Source organism: Ornithorhynchus anatinus, chromosome 18, assembly GCF_004115215.2.
Source record: "Ornithorhynchus anatinus isolate Pmale09 chromosome 18, mOrnAna1.pri.v4, whole genome shotgun sequence".
NCBI lineage: Eukaryota > Metazoa > Chordata > Mammalia > Monotremata > Ornithorhynchidae > Ornithorhynchus > Ornithorhynchus anatinus.
This window is the reverse complement of record NC_041745.1, coordinates 4,416,478-4,432,293: the sequence shown is the minus strand read 5'-3', so window position 1 is coordinate 4,432,293 and position 15,816 is coordinate 4,416,478. Positions and strand designations below refer to the sequence as shown.

At 53.2% G+C, this 15,816-nt stretch overlaps 1 protein-coding gene and 2 long non-coding RNA genes across 4 annotated transcripts; 1 reads left to right on the top strand and 2 right to left on the bottom strand.

Annotated features, from left to right (window-relative positions):
* Window positions 1–3,334: 3,334 nt before the first annotated feature.
* HYI (hydroxypyruvate isomerase (putative)) lies at window positions 3,335–6,153 on the bottom strand. The gene is made up of 8 exons (XM_001509478.5): window positions 5,934–6,153; window positions 5,656–5,767; window positions 5,157–5,271; window positions 4,736–4,814; window positions 4,356–4,405; window positions 4,133–4,202; window positions 3,804–3,938; window positions 3,335–3,544 (listed from the first exon to the last, which is right to left on the bottom strand). Exons 1-8 carry the CDS (start codon window positions 6,130–6,132, stop codon window positions 3,471–3,473), a joined length of 834 nt encoding a protein of 277 aa, XP_001509528.2. The 5' UTR covers window positions 6,133–6,153; the 3' UTR covers window positions 3,335–3,470.
* Window positions 6,154–8,587: 2,434 nt separating this feature from the next.
* On the top strand, window positions 8,588–11,226 carry LOC103170204. Of its 2 annotated transcripts, XR_003753470.1 has the most exons (4): window positions 8,588–8,797; window positions 10,061–10,159; window positions 10,831–10,921; window positions 11,136–11,226. It is a non-coding gene; the product is annotated as an uncharacterized LOC103170204 (long non-coding RNA). The 2 variants fall into 2 exon arrangements; XR_486012.2 differs by lacking the exon at window positions 10,061–10,159.
* Window positions 11,227–11,284: 58 nt separating this feature from the next.
* Window positions 11,285–15,297, bottom strand: LOC114805490. Its single transcript, XR_003753471.1, has 4 exons — window positions 14,910–15,297; window positions 12,902–13,019; window positions 12,531–12,642; window positions 11,285–11,323 (listed from the first exon to the last, which is right to left on the bottom strand). It is a non-coding gene; the product is annotated as an uncharacterized LOC114805490 (long non-coding RNA).
* Between the last annotated feature and the right edge of the window lie 519 nt (window positions 15,298–15,816).

Below are 15,816 nucleotides of genomic sequence, written 5' to 3'. Positions count from 1 at the left end.
ATTGACTAAGAAGTGAAGCAGCATGGCCTAGTAGATAGAGCATGGGCCTGGGAGTCAGAAGGACCTGGGTTCTAAGCCCAGCTTGGCCACTTGTCTGCTATGTGACCTAGGGCAAGTCACTTGATGTCTCTGTGCCTCATTTAACTCATTTGTAAAATGGGGATTGAGATTCTGAACTCCTCGTGGGTCAAGACTTTGTCCAAGCTGATTACCTTATATCTACCCCAGGGATTAGTACAGTGCCTAGCACATAGTAAGCATTTAGCATATACCATTATTTATTATTATTATTATTATTTGGAAACTCACTAAGAAGGTAGCAAAATAATTTGTATGCCTAATGTATTAGAGCCCTCTACTAGACACTTGAGGAACAAACAGGAAATAATAATAATAATAGCATTTGTTAAGCATTTACTATGTGCCAGGCAGTGTTCAGTGTTCTAAGCGCTGGGGTAGATACAAGGTAATCAGGTTGTCCCTCGTGGGGCTCACAGTCTTAATCCCCATTTTACAGATGAGGTAACAGGCACAGAGAAGTCAAGTGACCTGCCCAAAGTCACACAGCTGATCAGTGGTGGAGCCGGGATTTGAACCCATGACCTCTGACTCCCAAGCCTGTGCTTTTTCAGCACTGTTTATTGAGCAACTGGGTGTAAGGCGCTCTACCAGGCAATTGGAGAGTACAGTGAAAGTCTGGACATGGTCAGACTTAATGATCAGACAAGTCAATAAGGGAGATGAGGGTTATGAGTTGATGACCATATCAGAATTAAGGATGAGAAGGAAGAGGAGTGAAAAACAAAGTGGTGAGCCTGCATGACGGGAAGAGAAAGTCAGAAAAGAAACAACTGACCTTCTTTAAAATTCCATGAATGTTTCCCAGCCCTCCACTAGTTATTATTATTTGACACGATGGTCATTTGGCTTCAGGCTTACAGGGTCTGCACAGTGCAGATCTCCCTGGCCCATCTAAATGCATAACTTACTTGAACATCCAGAGTTTCCATTTCAGCTTTATCTTTCTTCTGGTTCATTTTAATTTCATATTTTCGTATATTTTATTTTACCACTCTGTGTTTCTGTCATCGGACCATTTGCTCACAATTTTCCATTTACCTTTGTCATATTTGGCTGAAAACCTATTTTGCATTTGGACATTCACTCTCTTCCTCCCCACCTGCTCGCCCTTGTTTTACTGTTTCTTCGGAGTTTAGATTTGTACGTATATCCTGGCACCGCAATTGTTTTCTGCTCACTTTTTAGCTTCTATTTAAATTATTGGAAGTATTCCACCCTCTATCTCACACGTGTGTTTGGGCTGTTGTTTATATCTGGGTCAGTGGATATTAGCCCTGTCTTTCATTCTATTGGTATTTTTTAAGCATTTACTATGTGCCAGGCACTCTACTAAGTGCTGGGGTAGATACAACCTCCTCAGGTTGGACACAGATCACATCCCACATGGGGCTTACTGTCTCAAACCTCATTTTACAGATGAGGTAACTGAGGCAGAGAGAAGTGACTTGTTCAAGGTCACACGGCAGACACGAGGTGTAGCTGGGGTTTGAACCAAGGGTATTTATTGAGCACTTACTGAGTGCCGAGCACTGTACTAAGCGCTTGGGAGAGGATGATACAACAGATCCTACTTCAGATATAACAAACCCTTTCCCGAAGATAGGGTTCTTATATATTTATACATGTGTAGGCCAACCGCTCTTCAAAAAAGCCACAAATTGCTAGTAATTTTATCCTTAATCTAATAGTAGCCTAGTAACTAGTTACTAAATGGAACAACAGGAAAAGGAATTGGGGTAAAGTGTGTTCGTGGGAGGGGCTGCCATGATTGGCACAAGGGTTTGATCCAAGGTTTAAGGGGGAGGAAAAGGTGAGGGTGGGGGAGAACTCACCCAAATGACCTTCCCCTCAGTCCAGCCAACCAATGAGAGAGCGGGGGAGAGTGTTCAGCCCAAACCACTCCCTCCCGGCCTTGGCCAACAGTTTATCTCCTGTTCTAGGCTGGGGGTGCTGCTGCTGCCGGGGCTGCTGTCCACAGTTTCTGGCCTGGGGAGCCGCCCACACAGAGGCCTCTGGCAGCCTCCAGAGAGTGGGCTTCTACCATGACATAATAATAATGATGGTAGTTGTCAAGCACTTACTATGGGCAAAGCACTGTTCTAAGCACTGGGAGGGGATACAAGGAGGTTGTCCCACATGGGGCTCACAGTCTTCATCCCCATTTTACAGATGAGGGAATTGAGGCACAGAGAAGTGAAGTGACTTGCCCAAGGTCACACAGGTGACAAGCAGCGGATCTGGGATTAGAGAAGCAGCGTGGCTCAGTGGAAAGAGCATGGGTTTTGGAGTCAGGGCTCATGAGTTCGAATCCCAGCTCTGCCACTTGTCGGCTGTGTGACTGTGGGCAAGTCACTTAACTTCTCTGGGCCTCAGTTCCCTCATCTGTAAAATGGGGATTAAGACTGTGAGCCTCACATGGGGCAACCTGATTCCCCTATGTCTACCCCAGCGCTTAGAACAGTGCTTGGCACATAGTAAGCGCTTAACAAATACCAACATTATTATTAACCCATGACCTCTGACTCCCAAGCCCGGGCTCTTTCTGCTGAGCCACGCTCCTTCTCCAGTCTGGGACCAGGATCTCCTTTGCCTCTAGCTGCCAGCCAGCAGTCCTCTAAGGGCCACGGGCAACAACAGTAGCTTTCCCGTCCTGGGCTCCATGCTCTCCTCAAACAGCAGGTTGTGGGATCTTGCTGCTGTCACTTTCTAGTCTTACATCGGGGCCGAGGTCCCCTTTCCCCTCAAAGTGTAGCTCAGCCCTGTGGGGGGAGCCTGAGCCCTTGGGAAGGAAAACAGATCAAAGGTCCTGGCACTGGGACCACTCACTCAAGGGCTAGAGGCTTCAGAAAGGAGGACCCAAGAGGCAGACAGGGTATAGAGGGTAAGGCCAGAAGGTTCAAGACCAAATAAATGCCCAAGTTTTTAGCCGATTATCCCTCTGCCTTCCCGCCTACCTGCCGCAGCCTAGTCCCTTCCTGTCTTTTATGTCCATTCCTCCTTTTTCCACCTCCCTGTCTCCTCACTTCTTCCCCTCTCTTTTCCCTCACCGTTTCTCTCTTCTCCGGGTCCCATGAAGAGGCCAGGGCATTGGACTGAACACCACGATGAGAGAGGATTACTCACAGCTGGCAAATTGGAACATTGTATTGGCAAGGCCTGGAGAGGGGGCTCCACGGCCTTCTGAGGAGCTGCCGACGACCCCCAGGGTCTCTCCCTGCCACCCTCTCTAACGAACAGAAACTACAACGTTCACTCAAGTTGGGGCAAAGTCTTTATTGTCAAATTTGGATCCTGACAAGAGCCCCAGTTCCCTACCCCACCAGAAGATGCGGGGAAAGAAGGGTCCCTTGGCCTTGCCTCCTGGTGAGGGCTCCACTTGGCAGGCAACCTCACTGCCCCTTGGGCTGGAGACCCCGGGTTTCCCAGTAGGAGTGCAGCCAGCCCAGGCCCTCCAGCGTGTCTCCTGAGGAAGGAAGAAAGCAGAATCAGGGCAGGTGGGCCAGGGCCAAGAGGAGCCTCAGGATCTTAACCCCAAAGCCAGGGGAATCAGTTTCCTGGCAGAAGTGCCACTGAGACCCCACTGGATTCTTTCAGCAGGTCCATCAAGGCCCATTCTCCCTGCAGTGGCAGTTTTCGGTGACCCACAGCCTCACCCTCTTGAGGAGAAGTCTCTTGAGGAGAAGCCCTTCCTCCCCGCCCCTCCTGCAGCCTTCTGCTCTCACCAAGTGGGGAGTACTCGCAGCCCACGTAGCCTTTGTAGCCTTCATCTTCCAGCAGCTGGAACAGGTAAGGAAAGTTCAGCTCCCCGGGACTGTCTGGTTCGTGTCTCCCAGGCACCTGAGCGATCTGGATGTGGCCTAGAGGGGAGGAGAGAAGAGGAAAATGGCCAAGCCAGCAGGCTCCAAGAACAAGGCACAGTGACGGAGGAGTGGCAAAGTTGCGGGATGCTGGGGGTCAACAGTGGAAGACAAATAAGTGAGTCCTGTTCTCAAGCCCCTTCCCCAATTCCCCAAGTCCATTATCTGAGTCTTCCCCGACCACTCTGCTTCACCGATGAGAGGCAGGAATTCTCGTAGGTTTCCCGTCAGGTTTCCATCCATGATCTGCCAATGGAACACATCCTAAGAGGTGGGGAGGAGAGGGGAAAGAGGGAGCCAAGGTCAGAATCCTCTGTCCTAAGACGCCACTGCCCACAGATCCCCTTCCCAGGCTAAGGGGCCATCATGAAATACATCCCTGACCTATCCTGGGATCCTGACTTCCTCTCCACTCACCATCTGTAGTTGCAGGTTGGGCCGTCCGACCTTCTGCAGGATGGCAGCCGCTGTAGGGAGGCACGGAAGAAAGAGAGAAAGGCACCACAGCTTGGGCGCTATAAAAAGGGGCACGGGGCGGGCTAGGAATGGGAGAGAACCAAGGGAGCCCTAAGAACAGGAAGGGGGGTGGCATAAGACAGAGAGAGAGAGGGCCACCTGAATGTGGGCCTTTCAACACCCCTTCGGTCATCGAAACCTTTCCAAGAAGTGTGGATGGTAGAGGGCTTCCGTCTGAGAGGTGAAAGGAAAGGGGATCGCTCCTAGCTTGGGACGGGGGAAGTGGAGTGGAAATGAGAAGTTACGGAGGGAGGAGAATGGGCCAGGGTCCTCTGCCTTACCCTGCTGGGGGGTGTCCAGGAAATAGCGGGGGTCAGTGAGCCGGGTGTTGATTGGTTCTAACAGTCCCACGATGTTCTCCTACCGGAGATCCTCGATGAGTCTCTCTTTCTTCTCATTTAGGGGCCCCCGCCAGCCCAGGGGTGTCCACTGCCCAACATCCCGGCAGCGGTCTTGGGAGTCAGAGGATGTGGGTTCTAATCCCGGCTCTACCACGCGTCTGCTGAGCGACCTTGGGCAAGTCACTTAACTTCTCTGCACCTCAATTACTCATCTGTAAAATGGGAATTAAGCCTGTGGGCCCCACATGGGACGTGATCACCCTGTGTCTGCGCCAGAGCTTAAGATACCGCCGGGCACGTAGTAAGCACTTAACACATATCATTATTATTATTATTATTACCTTCCCTGCCCCACCGATACCTGGGCCAGCAGGTCAGCAGCGTACTTCAGGTTTTCCACAAAGACACGCTCCATCTCTGCCATCACCGCGGCCCGCTCTGCCCCCACTGGCACCCGCCCTGCCATCAGGTGGATCCTGCGGGCGCAAGGCCACGAGGGCTGGCCGTCAGGCGGCCCGGCCACCCGGCACGCTCGGCTCAGGGTGTCTGTTCGGCGGGGCTGGGGAAAAGGGACGGTCGGCCCCGGGGTCTGTGGGGAAGTGGGGAGGGGTTAGCCCTGCCCGGGGTGAGGGGTGGGTGCGGCCCGTGGGCAGGTCACTTTACTTCTCTGTGCCTCAGTTCCCTCATCTGTAAAATGGGGATAAAGACTGTGAGCCTCACGTGGGCCAACCCGATGACCCTGTATCTCCCCCAGCGCTTAGAACAGTGCTCTGCACCTAATAAGCGCTTAGCAAACGCCAACCTTATTATTATTTCTGGGGAGGCGGGGTGAGGGGTAGGGGGATGGGAGAGGTGGGTACCTGGGGCAGCCCAGCGCCCGGGCATACTGCACGGCCTGGTCCAGGCCCTTCCGGAAGGCACCCTGCTGGCCGGGCACTGCCCCCAGACCCAATTCCTGCTTTTCCTGCTCTCCTAGGGGGGCAGAGCGGACCGGGGGTCCATCTCGGGCCCAGGCTGGGCTCCCGCTCCGCAGCCCGCAGCCCGGGACCTCCCCTCACCGCAGCGCGCCCGGTGCCCCCCTCGGTGCCCCCCTCGGGGCCCTCCTCGGTGCCCTCCTCGGTGCCCCCCGCGCCCGCACCCGGGGGGGTGTTGATGAGCACCACCCGCACTCCCTCGCGGGCGGCGGCCTGGGCCAGCTCCCCCGCGGCCTCCCCGTAGGGCCAGGCCATCTCCACGGCCGGGAAGCCGGCGCCACCCGCCGCCCGCAGCCGCTGGCTCAGCCCCGGCAGCTCGGGGAAAAGCCACGACAGGTTGGCAGAGAAGCGCAGCGGCGCCATGGCGGCGGCGGCGGCGGACAGGGAAGAGGGAAGAGGGCAGAGGGGAGAGGGGAGAGGGACGGGGCCCGGGGGAGGGACCAACCGAGAGGGCGGGGCGCAAGCCCAAAGCAGACAATACTAACAGTACTAATCGTAGACCTCCTTCAGCTCTTCTTGGGTGCAGAGCACTGTTCTCAGCGCTGGGGGAGAGACAGGGTCATCAGGTTGCCCCACATCAGGCTCCCGGTCTTCATCCCCATTTTGCAGCTGAGATCACTGAGGCCCAGAGAAGCGAAGGGCCTTGCCCACAGACACACAGCTGACAAGCGGCGGAGCCGGGTCGTCCCACCTGGGGCTCCCAGTCTTCATCCCCATTTTGCAGGTGAGAGCAGTGAGGCCCAGAGAAGTGAAGGGACTTGCCCGCAGTCACCCCAGCTGGCAAGTGGCGGAGCCGGGATTCGAACCCGCCACCTCTGACTCCCAAGCCCGGGCTTTTTCCACTAAGTCACGCTGCTTCTCTAATAATAATACTAATGTTGGTATTTGTTAAGCGCTTCCTGTGTGCAGAGCACTGTTCTAAGCGCTGGGGGAGAGACAGGGTCATCAGGTTGTCCCCCTGGAGGCCCCCAGTCTTCACCCCCATTTTGCAGATGAGATCACTGAGGCCCAGAGACGTGAAGTGACTTGCCCACAGTCACCCAGCTGACAAGTGGTGGAGCTGGAATTCGAACCCGTGACCTCTGACTCCCAAGCCCGGGCTTTTTCCACTAAGTCACGCTGCTTCTCTAATACAATAATAATAATAATAATGTTGGTATTTGTTAAGCGCTTCCTGTGTGCAGAGCACTGTTCTAAGCGCTGGGGGAGAGACAGGGTCATCAGGTTGTCCCCCTGGAGGCCCCCAGTCTTCACCCCCATTTTGCAGATGAGATCACTGAGGCCCAGAGACGTGAAGTGACTTGCCCACAGTCACCCAGCTGACAAGTGGTGGAGCTGGAATTCGAACCCGTGACCTCTGACTCCCAAGCCCGGGCTTTTTCCACTAAGTCACGCTGCTTCTCTAATACAATAATAATAATAATAATGTTGGTATTTGTTAAGCGCTTCCTGTGTGCAGAGCACTGTTCTAAGCACTGGGGGAGATACAGGGTCATCAGGTTGCTCCCACGTGGGACTCACAGTCGTCACCCCCCTTTTAATAATGTTGGCATTTGTTAAGCGCTTACTATGTGCAGAGCACTGTTCTAAGCGCTGGAGTAGATACAGGGTAATCAGGTAGCTCCCACGTGGGGCTCACGGTCCTCATCCCCCTTTTACCGAGGAGGGAACCGAGGCACAGAGAAGTGAAGTGAGTTGCCCACAGTCACCCAGCTGACAAGTGGCAGAGTCAGGATTCAAACCCGTGGCCTCTGACTCCCAAGCCTGGGCTCTTTCCACCGAGCCACGCTGCTTCTCTAATAATAATGTTGGTATTTGTTAAGCGCTCCCTTTGTGCCGAGCACTGTTCTAAGCGCTGGGGCAGACACAAGGTCATCAGGTGGCTCCCAGGTGGGGCTCACGGTCCTCATCGCCCTTTTACAGAGGAGGGAACCGAGGCACAGTGAAGTGACCTGCCAAAGGTCACCCAGCTGATCCGTGGCGGAGGTGGGATTAGAACCCATGACCTCCGCCTCCCAAGCCCCGCCTCTTTCTACGGAGCCACGCCGCTGCTTGGGCGGGGATTCCCGCTCCCCGGAGCGGCGGCCCCGGGGGACACTAGAGAGGATCCAGGGCAGACTAGGGTAGGGGCGGGCCTTTGGGGACAGGTACATTGAGCCGGGCGGGGGCGGGGGTCCCTGGAACCGGGTCATTCATTTATTCAATAGTATTTATTGAGCGCTTACTATGTGCAGAGCACTGTACTAAGCGCTTGGAATGAACAAGTCGGCAACAGATAGAGACAGTCCCTGCCGTTTGACGGGCTTACAGTGTAATCGCTCTGCTAGTGTCACGTTGTGCCCAGGACAATTTGGACGCCCCTCCCGCCCCTCCTCAACACCCCCGTTTTGGGATGGCTGCCTGGCCAAAGGTCAACCCAGGCCGGACTAAAACTGGACCGGGACCCTCACCTCTTGGGGGAGCTCTCACTCCGGTCACCCCGATTAGACTGTAAGCCCGCCAGTGGACAGGGACTGTCTCTATCTGTTGCCAATTTGTCCATTCCAAGTGCTTAGTCCAGTGCTCTGCACATAGTAAGTGCTCAATAAATACTATTGAATGAATCAACCCCTTGGGGGCGCTCTCCCCCCCACCTGCTGATTGACATATTTAATAATAATGTTGGTATTTGTTAAGCGCCTACTATGTGCAGAGCACTGTTCTAAGCGCTGGGGTAGATACAGGGTAATCAGGTTGTCCCATATGAGGCTCACAGTTAATCCTCATTTTACAGATGAGGTAACTGAGGCACAGAGAAGTGAAGTGACTCGCCCACAGTCACACAGCTGACAAGTGGTGGAGCTGGGATTCGAACCCATGACCTCTGACTCCGAAGCCCAGGCTCTTTCTAAGGAGCCACGCTCTCCCAGCAGCCCCCGGGAGACATTGGGAATCTGAAGCAAAACCCCACCCGAAGCACAGTTCCAGCTTGTTCTGGCCTCACCTCTGGCTCAGGCACAGCAGTCTGACTGCACTTTGTCCAGGCAAGGTATTCATTCGTTCTATTCATTCGGTCATATTTATTGAGTGCTGGCTGTCTGCTGAGCACTGTACTAACCGCTCGGAAAGTACAATACGGCAATAGAGAGAGACGATCCCTGCCCACAATGAGCTCAAAGTGTTGGGGGGGTGGGGGAGGAGAGGTAGACATCAATACAAGTAAACAGGCATCAAAATAAACAATAATAATAATGTTGGTATTAAGCGGCTCCTATGTGCAGAGCACTGTTCTGAGCGCTGGGGTAGATACAGGATAATCAGGTTGTCCCACGTGAGGCTCACAGTTAATCCCCATTTTACAGATGAGATAACTGCGGCACAGAGAAGTGAAGTGACTTGCCCACAGTCACACAGCTGACAAGTGACAGAGTCAGAATTCGAACCCATGATCTCTGACCTCCCAAGCCCGGGCTCTTTCCACTGAGCCACGCTGCTTCTCTCCCCTGTCCTTCCCTTAGTATGGAGCTTTACACTCTTTACACAGGCAATACTTCTGATCGATCGAGAAGAACAAAGTATCAAGTTCGCCTTTCTCAATAGCAGATTCTACTGTGCAAATAAAAAAATTTTAAATACATACATAAGTTCTGTGGGGATGGAAGAGGGAGGAAGAGCAAAGGGAGTGAGTCAGGGTGACGCGAAAGGGAGTGGGAGATGAGGAAAGGGATCAGATCAGAGATTTCTCATGAGAGGAGGGTCGGAGGAGAGAAGAGGGAAGGCAAGAGGAACAGGGATGAGGAATATGGACGGGGACAAGGGAGAATGTTGCCAGAGATTTGCAAGGGAAAGGATCTGGGGCAAGTGCCCTCTAGTTTGCTCTCTCCCTTTCTCTTGCTCTCTCTTTCCCCAATTTCTCTAGGGGACAGTTAGGGCATGCCACCTGAAGAAAACTAACTCCCAAATCCCGGGGATTCATCATGTTTTGTCCTACCCCCTCCCTGATAGTCCTTCCCCATTACAGACAGATGTCACATCTGGTGCTAAAGGTACAGTCCGGGGAAAGGCCACTAAGAGTCCTAAAGAAGAAAGCAGAGAAAAATTGTGAGTGCCCCAATCACCATCACACACACTCTCTTAGTCTCCTTCACATGATCCTTTATCCCTCAGTGTGGGGGAAACTAGAGAGATAAGTCAGAGTCATGTGGAGGAATGTGAACAATTCCAAGGCCCTTGGGGAAAGAAAAGAGAAGGGGGAGGGGAAAGGAAAAGTGAGGGAAGAGAGGGGGAAGGAAGATGATTTCTTTTCTCCTAGGTGGCTCTGATGGCTGGGGCCAGAAGCTGAATGGAAGCAGCCTCTTTGGAAGAAGGGAGAAGTTGCCTCTCTGCCTGAGATTCCCTTCTATCCTTCTTGGTCTGTATCCCTGTTTCTCTCCTTCTTTGGCTCCCATTCTCTAGGTCTTTCTCTGGGTCGCTCTTTCTCCTTCCACCTTGGCTCTCTTTCCCTAGATCTCTGGCATGCAGCAAGTGTGAGTGCTTGAGTCAATTCATGGGCCCGGAGTGGAAGCAAGCCCCAACAGAAGTAGGCCAGGGCTCATTTCCAAGTGGCCCCATTGTTCATTCAGGGGCTGAAAATCTAGGTCCCAGTGCCCTAGGAGAGCTCTGCCCAGGTCAGAATGTCAGAGCCCAGCCCCAGCCAAAGGCAGAACCCCCTCGAGTGACTTTGGCTACTTCCACTTTGATCTTGCCCCTGGTTCCCCAGCCCGGGCCCCTGCCTTAAAACAGTTGAGAGGTCATCGAAATCTCTCCCAAGCCTGGCTGATTCCAAAATGTGACAGGGAGGGAGGCTACGAAGAGAGACCAAAGCAGCCCAGAGTCCCGTTGGATTCAGCTTTGCGCTGATCCGGCCCTCCGGTCTAGGGAATCCATGGATCCGGGGGGATGGTGGCGGGGGTGGCCCGGACCAGCCCAAATGGACCCCTAGGCTCTGGTCTGGGCAAGGTTGTGCGGGTGCAGTCGCGGGGATGGGTACAGTGGCTTAACGGGAACTGCAGGTGGAGCTCACACCATGATTTTCCCTGTCAGTCGGCCTGCCTGGAGCTCTGCTTTGAACCACTGTCCTGGACAAGGGGCTGAAGCGAAGGTCGAGGCCTGGAGGAAGACAGGGGCGTAAGAGGTAAGGGGGCATATTTGGAAATTCCAAGGTTCCTTTAGGACCCTCACAAATCTGGAGAACTCTGTGGTATTTGTTTCTATTAGCAATATAGTGGGGGTGGCAAAGGGGGACGGTTTCACTCCCTTTGACCTCCTTGGTCCCCGGGAGATCAGAGGGGGTCTCGTGGCTAATGTCGTTCCCGATACCTAACCACAGCTTTCTCCCTCCCATGCAGGCCGTGAACCTGGAACTAGGTTTGGAGACATAAAGAGGGCAAGCGCTTAGTGCGGCACACAGCAAGTGCTCAATAATTGAATGAACGAGGGGATGGGGGCACGGGAGGGAGATGAGGCACAGAAGGAGTGTCACTTGCCTGCTGTGTGACGTTGAGTAAGTCACTCTGCTTCTGTTTGTTTTCCTCATCTGTAAAATGGAGAGTAAATACCTTATCAATTTTTTTAATCAATGGTATTTATTGGGCGCTTACTGTGTTCAGGGCACTGTACTAGGTGCCTACCTGTCCTCCCTTCCTTTAAGACTGTGAGCTCTGCGTGGAACAGGGAATGTCTCCGATCTAGTCAACTTGTATTAACCCCAGCGTTTAGCCCAGTGCTTGAGCTATAAGTGCTTACCAAATACTTATTAATTATTGATAATAGTAATAATAGTAGTCGTGAATCCTAGGATGTGACTGTCCCATGGGCGGAGTTTTGCCTGGGCCCAAACCGGAAAGGGACCACACTAACCAGTGGAATCACTCTGAGGATAGGAGCCCGGAGGCTTCCAAAGAAAGCTGAGGAAGAATGAAGACAAACAGGCAGGGACCTAGAGAAACTTTAGAGACACAGGAAGAGGCTTGTGACAACTCTGCAGACATGAGGGATTCCAGTGCCCCCCTCAAATGAGAGGGAGCTGGATTGGCCCCTTCCCCTCTTGCCCCTCCCTAGGCAATTTTGGAGGCTTAGCACAAAAGAGGATCAGAGCACTGTGAGAGGCAGCATGACCTAGAAGTCAGGAAGAACCAGGTTCTAATTCCTGCTCTGCCACATGTCTGCTATGTGACCTTGGGCGAGTCACTTAACTTCTCTGTGTCTCAGTCACTTTATCTGTAAAATGGGGATTAAGACTGTGAGCCCCATGTGGGACATGGACAGTGTCCAACCTGATTAGATTGACTCTACCTCAGTGTTTAGCACAGTGCCTGGCTCAGAGTAAGTGCTTAAATACCATTTAACAAGAAAAAAGAAAATGTCTCAGGTCTCAGTGAAGTGCCAGGGCCAGGCAGAAGGAACAATGACCTCCAGCAGCCAAGCCCAGAGTCTCAGCTGAGTCAATAGGGTCCCCAGGGGTGGGTGAAGCAAAGGGAAGGGAGGAGTGGGAGGGCAGGAATTAGGTCAGAGAAGCCTCACCCCCAACCTCGCCCATCTGCAGAGACCCCCAAAGGGCATCAGGAGATAGCAGAGAGACCCTGCAGAGGACTCTCCCTCAGCCTGGAGCAGTTCATACAGGGAAAAGGAGCAGGGCAGGCAGGAGCCTACTGTGGGGTGACAGAAACAAGAGGTATGGAGAGGGATCATTGCATCTTAATGTTGACTAAACATACAAATGATAAGGAAAACAACATGTTTACCTTCCCAGGATTTTTGCATCGCTGGCGCAGGCAATCTGCAATGGGACTGCCAATCTGAATTTATCTGGGATAGAAGAATCCAAGTATCCAGTTGGTCTCCCTGGGTGCCAGCCTGGAAAAAAAAAAAAACAAAACTCCTTTTAGGCTCCACCTGGGTGTCTCACTTCACTTGCAGATTTGGGTAGTTCACTCCCCTGCAGAGTCGAGGGAAAGCAGGAGAAGCCTCCAAAGACTGGGCTTGAGGTGGGGGTCAGGGTTTTGGCCTTCCCTTTACCCTCTCCAAATGTGGGGGGAGAGGGCGGGGAGACAGCCCAAAGAACCACCAGAGGAGGAAAGGGGCCAGAGGTGTCATAAAAATTGGAGACTCTTACCACCTTGTTTCCTCCTGCTTCCTTTTCTTTCTCCTTCTCCTCCTCATTGCAGCCCCCATCTTGACTTCTCAGGTCTTGCTGAATAATCTGAATTTGAAGCAAAAACAATCTCTCACTCCTTTAAAAAAAGTAAAATGGAAAACAGAAATATTTTACTTGTTGCTATTCTGGGAACATGGGATTCTTGAGCCTAATCCTAGTGGCTTCCTCCCCCAGGAACCAGAGGAGGGGCCATTCATCTGGGTTGGGGTCGGGGGGGGAGATGGACAGATGGACACAATTGTCTCCCTAGATTGGGACTGTGGGAATTTTGGGGGCTGCCCACCCCACCCCTCTCTCTAAGAAGCAGGCTAACTGGAAACTGGAGTCGTGACAATAATAATCAGTTTACTATGTGCCAAGCACTGTATAAAGTACTGGGATTGGCCCTACGTAACCAGATTGGACACAGTTTCTGTCCTACGTGGCTCCCCCGGCCCTAGCTCTCTCCTGTGCCTGGACTTGAGGTTGGAAAGAGATGCTCTAGACCCTGGTCAGTCCCAGTTTCATTAAGGAAAGGCCCAGAGCCAGCCTCAGTGGTGAACGACTCCACAACAAACCTGGGCTGCTTTTCCTGTGGGAGCTAACTTGTGTGCCTTACCTTCCTCACACCTATATGTATGTATATGTCCACCTCTCTGGCCTGGGGGGATGTGCGCTTGTTTGTGTGGGTGCCCCAACCTCCCTGGTCCATGTGTGTGTTTCTATGCATCTACTTCCTCAGCTCCATGGGTGATCTCAGGTGTCTCTATGCCTCTCTTTTCCTCCCACCCCCTCAGCCCCACTTCCAGAAGCCCCACCCCAAGCCTCCTTCTGCCCTTACCATGAAAAACTGGCACTTTGACCAGAAGGTAAGTCAAGTCCCTAGAAGGCCTGGACTGCCCTCCATTTTACTGGATTTCTGTGCACTGCTCGGCTCTCTGCCACTTGCCTGCTCTGTGATCTTGGCCAAGGCATTTAACTTCTCTGTGCCTCAGCTTTCTCCTCTGTAAAATGGGGATTTAAGATCTGTTCTCCCTCTTAGACTGTGAGCCCCAGGTGGGACAGGGACTTCGGTCCCTCCTCATGATCTTGAATCTACTCCAGTGCTTGCTTAGCAAGCTCTTAACGAATACCACCAGAATGCCGTTGTTCTTACTGCACCGGATGGTCCGCTTAGAGGGTCCTCTATGGTTCTCAAAAGGACGGAAGCCTTTTTGCAGTGGCCTGGGACGGCCAAGACAGCTTCGTCAGCTCTCCATTTGAGCTGAAGAAGATGGTGGCCAGCTCTGGTGCCCTCCGGCCCAGATGAATCACTTGGTTTGTCAGGGAAGACGGCAGGGCCAGACACGTTTTCTAGCAGGAGCGCTCCTCCCACCCCACTGCCTCCGTCGGGGACTTTGGAGGGGTGGAATTTGGGAAGATTTACTCTGGGAACTCTGATTTACGAGTCTATCTGCATAACCATGAGCACGGATTTGCATACGTTATGCACTGCTAGGTACTCTACTCATGTACAGTATTCTAGATGGCCTTTTGTATCTGCAGGGAGACAGGGAACCTCTGTATCGCTACCCACCCGTTTCTTTGTCTCTCTCCCTCGTTGAAGATACGCCTTCCACTTAATGGGATCATTTGAATGCACGGCATTGTTCTGCTGGAAGGGTCTGCAGTCCGACGAACTGTGGGGGGGTGGGGTTCCCATCTCTGCTCCTTCCCTTCCCTCCCCAATCCCACCAGAAGCAGCGTGATTTAGGGGAACGAACTCGGGTTTGGGAGTCAGAGGTCATGGGTTCTAATGCCATGTGTGACCTTGGCCAAGTCACTTAGCTTCTCTGGGCCTCAGTTCCCTCATCTGTAAAATGGGGATTAAGACTGTGAGCCTCACGTGGGACAACCAGATTACCTTTTATCTACCCCAACGCTTGGAAGAGTACTTGGCACATAGTAAGCGCTTAACAAATACCATTATCATCATCATTATTATTACCTCGGTGCACCTGGGTCACTTCAAGCTGCTGCCAGTCACCTGTCACTTCCAGGCCCGGGCAGGAGGAGGGGGAGGGACGGATCAGGGTCTACCAGTTCTCTCCACTCCCCAAGTCTATCAGGGGGCTTGTCGGCGGCCTGCACACCTGCCTAGCTGGAAGCAGTTCAAGTGGGCTGGGGACAGCTTGGGGAGAGGAGGGAAGGTTTATGTGTGTGGGTGTGTGTGTGTTTAGGACCTGCCCTCACTCCCCAGCTTGCCAGAGCGTGTGTGTGTATGTGAGTGTGGTGCATGTGGGGGGACTTGTCCTCCCTGGGGTCACTTTGAGTGTGTGTGTGTGGTTTGTGTCCAGGATCTGCCTGCCCCCCTCCTCCTCCCTGGGGTCAGTTTGAGGGGGTGTGGGGGGGGGCAAGGGAGGGGGCAGAGAGAGACAGAGTGTGTCTGTGTGTTGAGGACCTGCCCTCCTCCCTGGGGTCACTTTGAGGGTGTGTGTGTGTGTGTGTGTGGTGATGGGGAGGGAGACAGAGTGTGTGTGTGTGTGGATGTGTTGGAGACCTGCTGTCCCTCCCTCCCCCTCCTCCCTGGGGTCAGTTTGAGAGGGTGGGGGTGGGGGGGCAAGGGAGAGGGGCAGAGAGAGAGTGTGTGTGTGAATGTGTCAAGGACCTGCCCTCCTCCCTGGGGTCACTTTGAGGGTGTGTGTGTGTGTGTGTGCATGTTGGGGGGGGATCTGCTGTCCCTCCTTCCCTGGAGTCAGTTTGAGGGGGTGTGTGGGGGTGGTGAGGAAAGAGAAAGAGAGTGCGTGTGTGTGTGTGTGAGCGTGGCTCAGTGGAAGGAGCACGGACTTTGGAGTCAGAGGTCATGGGTTCGAATCCCAGCTCGGCCACTTGTCGGCTGTGTGACTTTGGGCAAG

Excerpts from the sequence above, each read along its gene's own strand:
- HYI (XM_001509478.5), bottom strand. The coding sequence starts at position 6,132 with ATGGCGCCGCTGCGCTTCTCTGCCAACCTGTCGTGGCTTTTCCCCGAG. Across the intron at positions 4,406-4,735 it reads CCTGGACACCCCCCAGCAGG|CGGCTGCCATCCTGCAGAAG; the intron begins GTAAGGCAGAGG and ends GCCTCCCTACAG. Across the intron at positions 4,203-4,355 it reads CCAACCTGCAACTACAGATG|GATGTGTTCCATTGGCAGAT; the intron begins GTGAGTGGAGAG and ends CCCACCTCTTAG.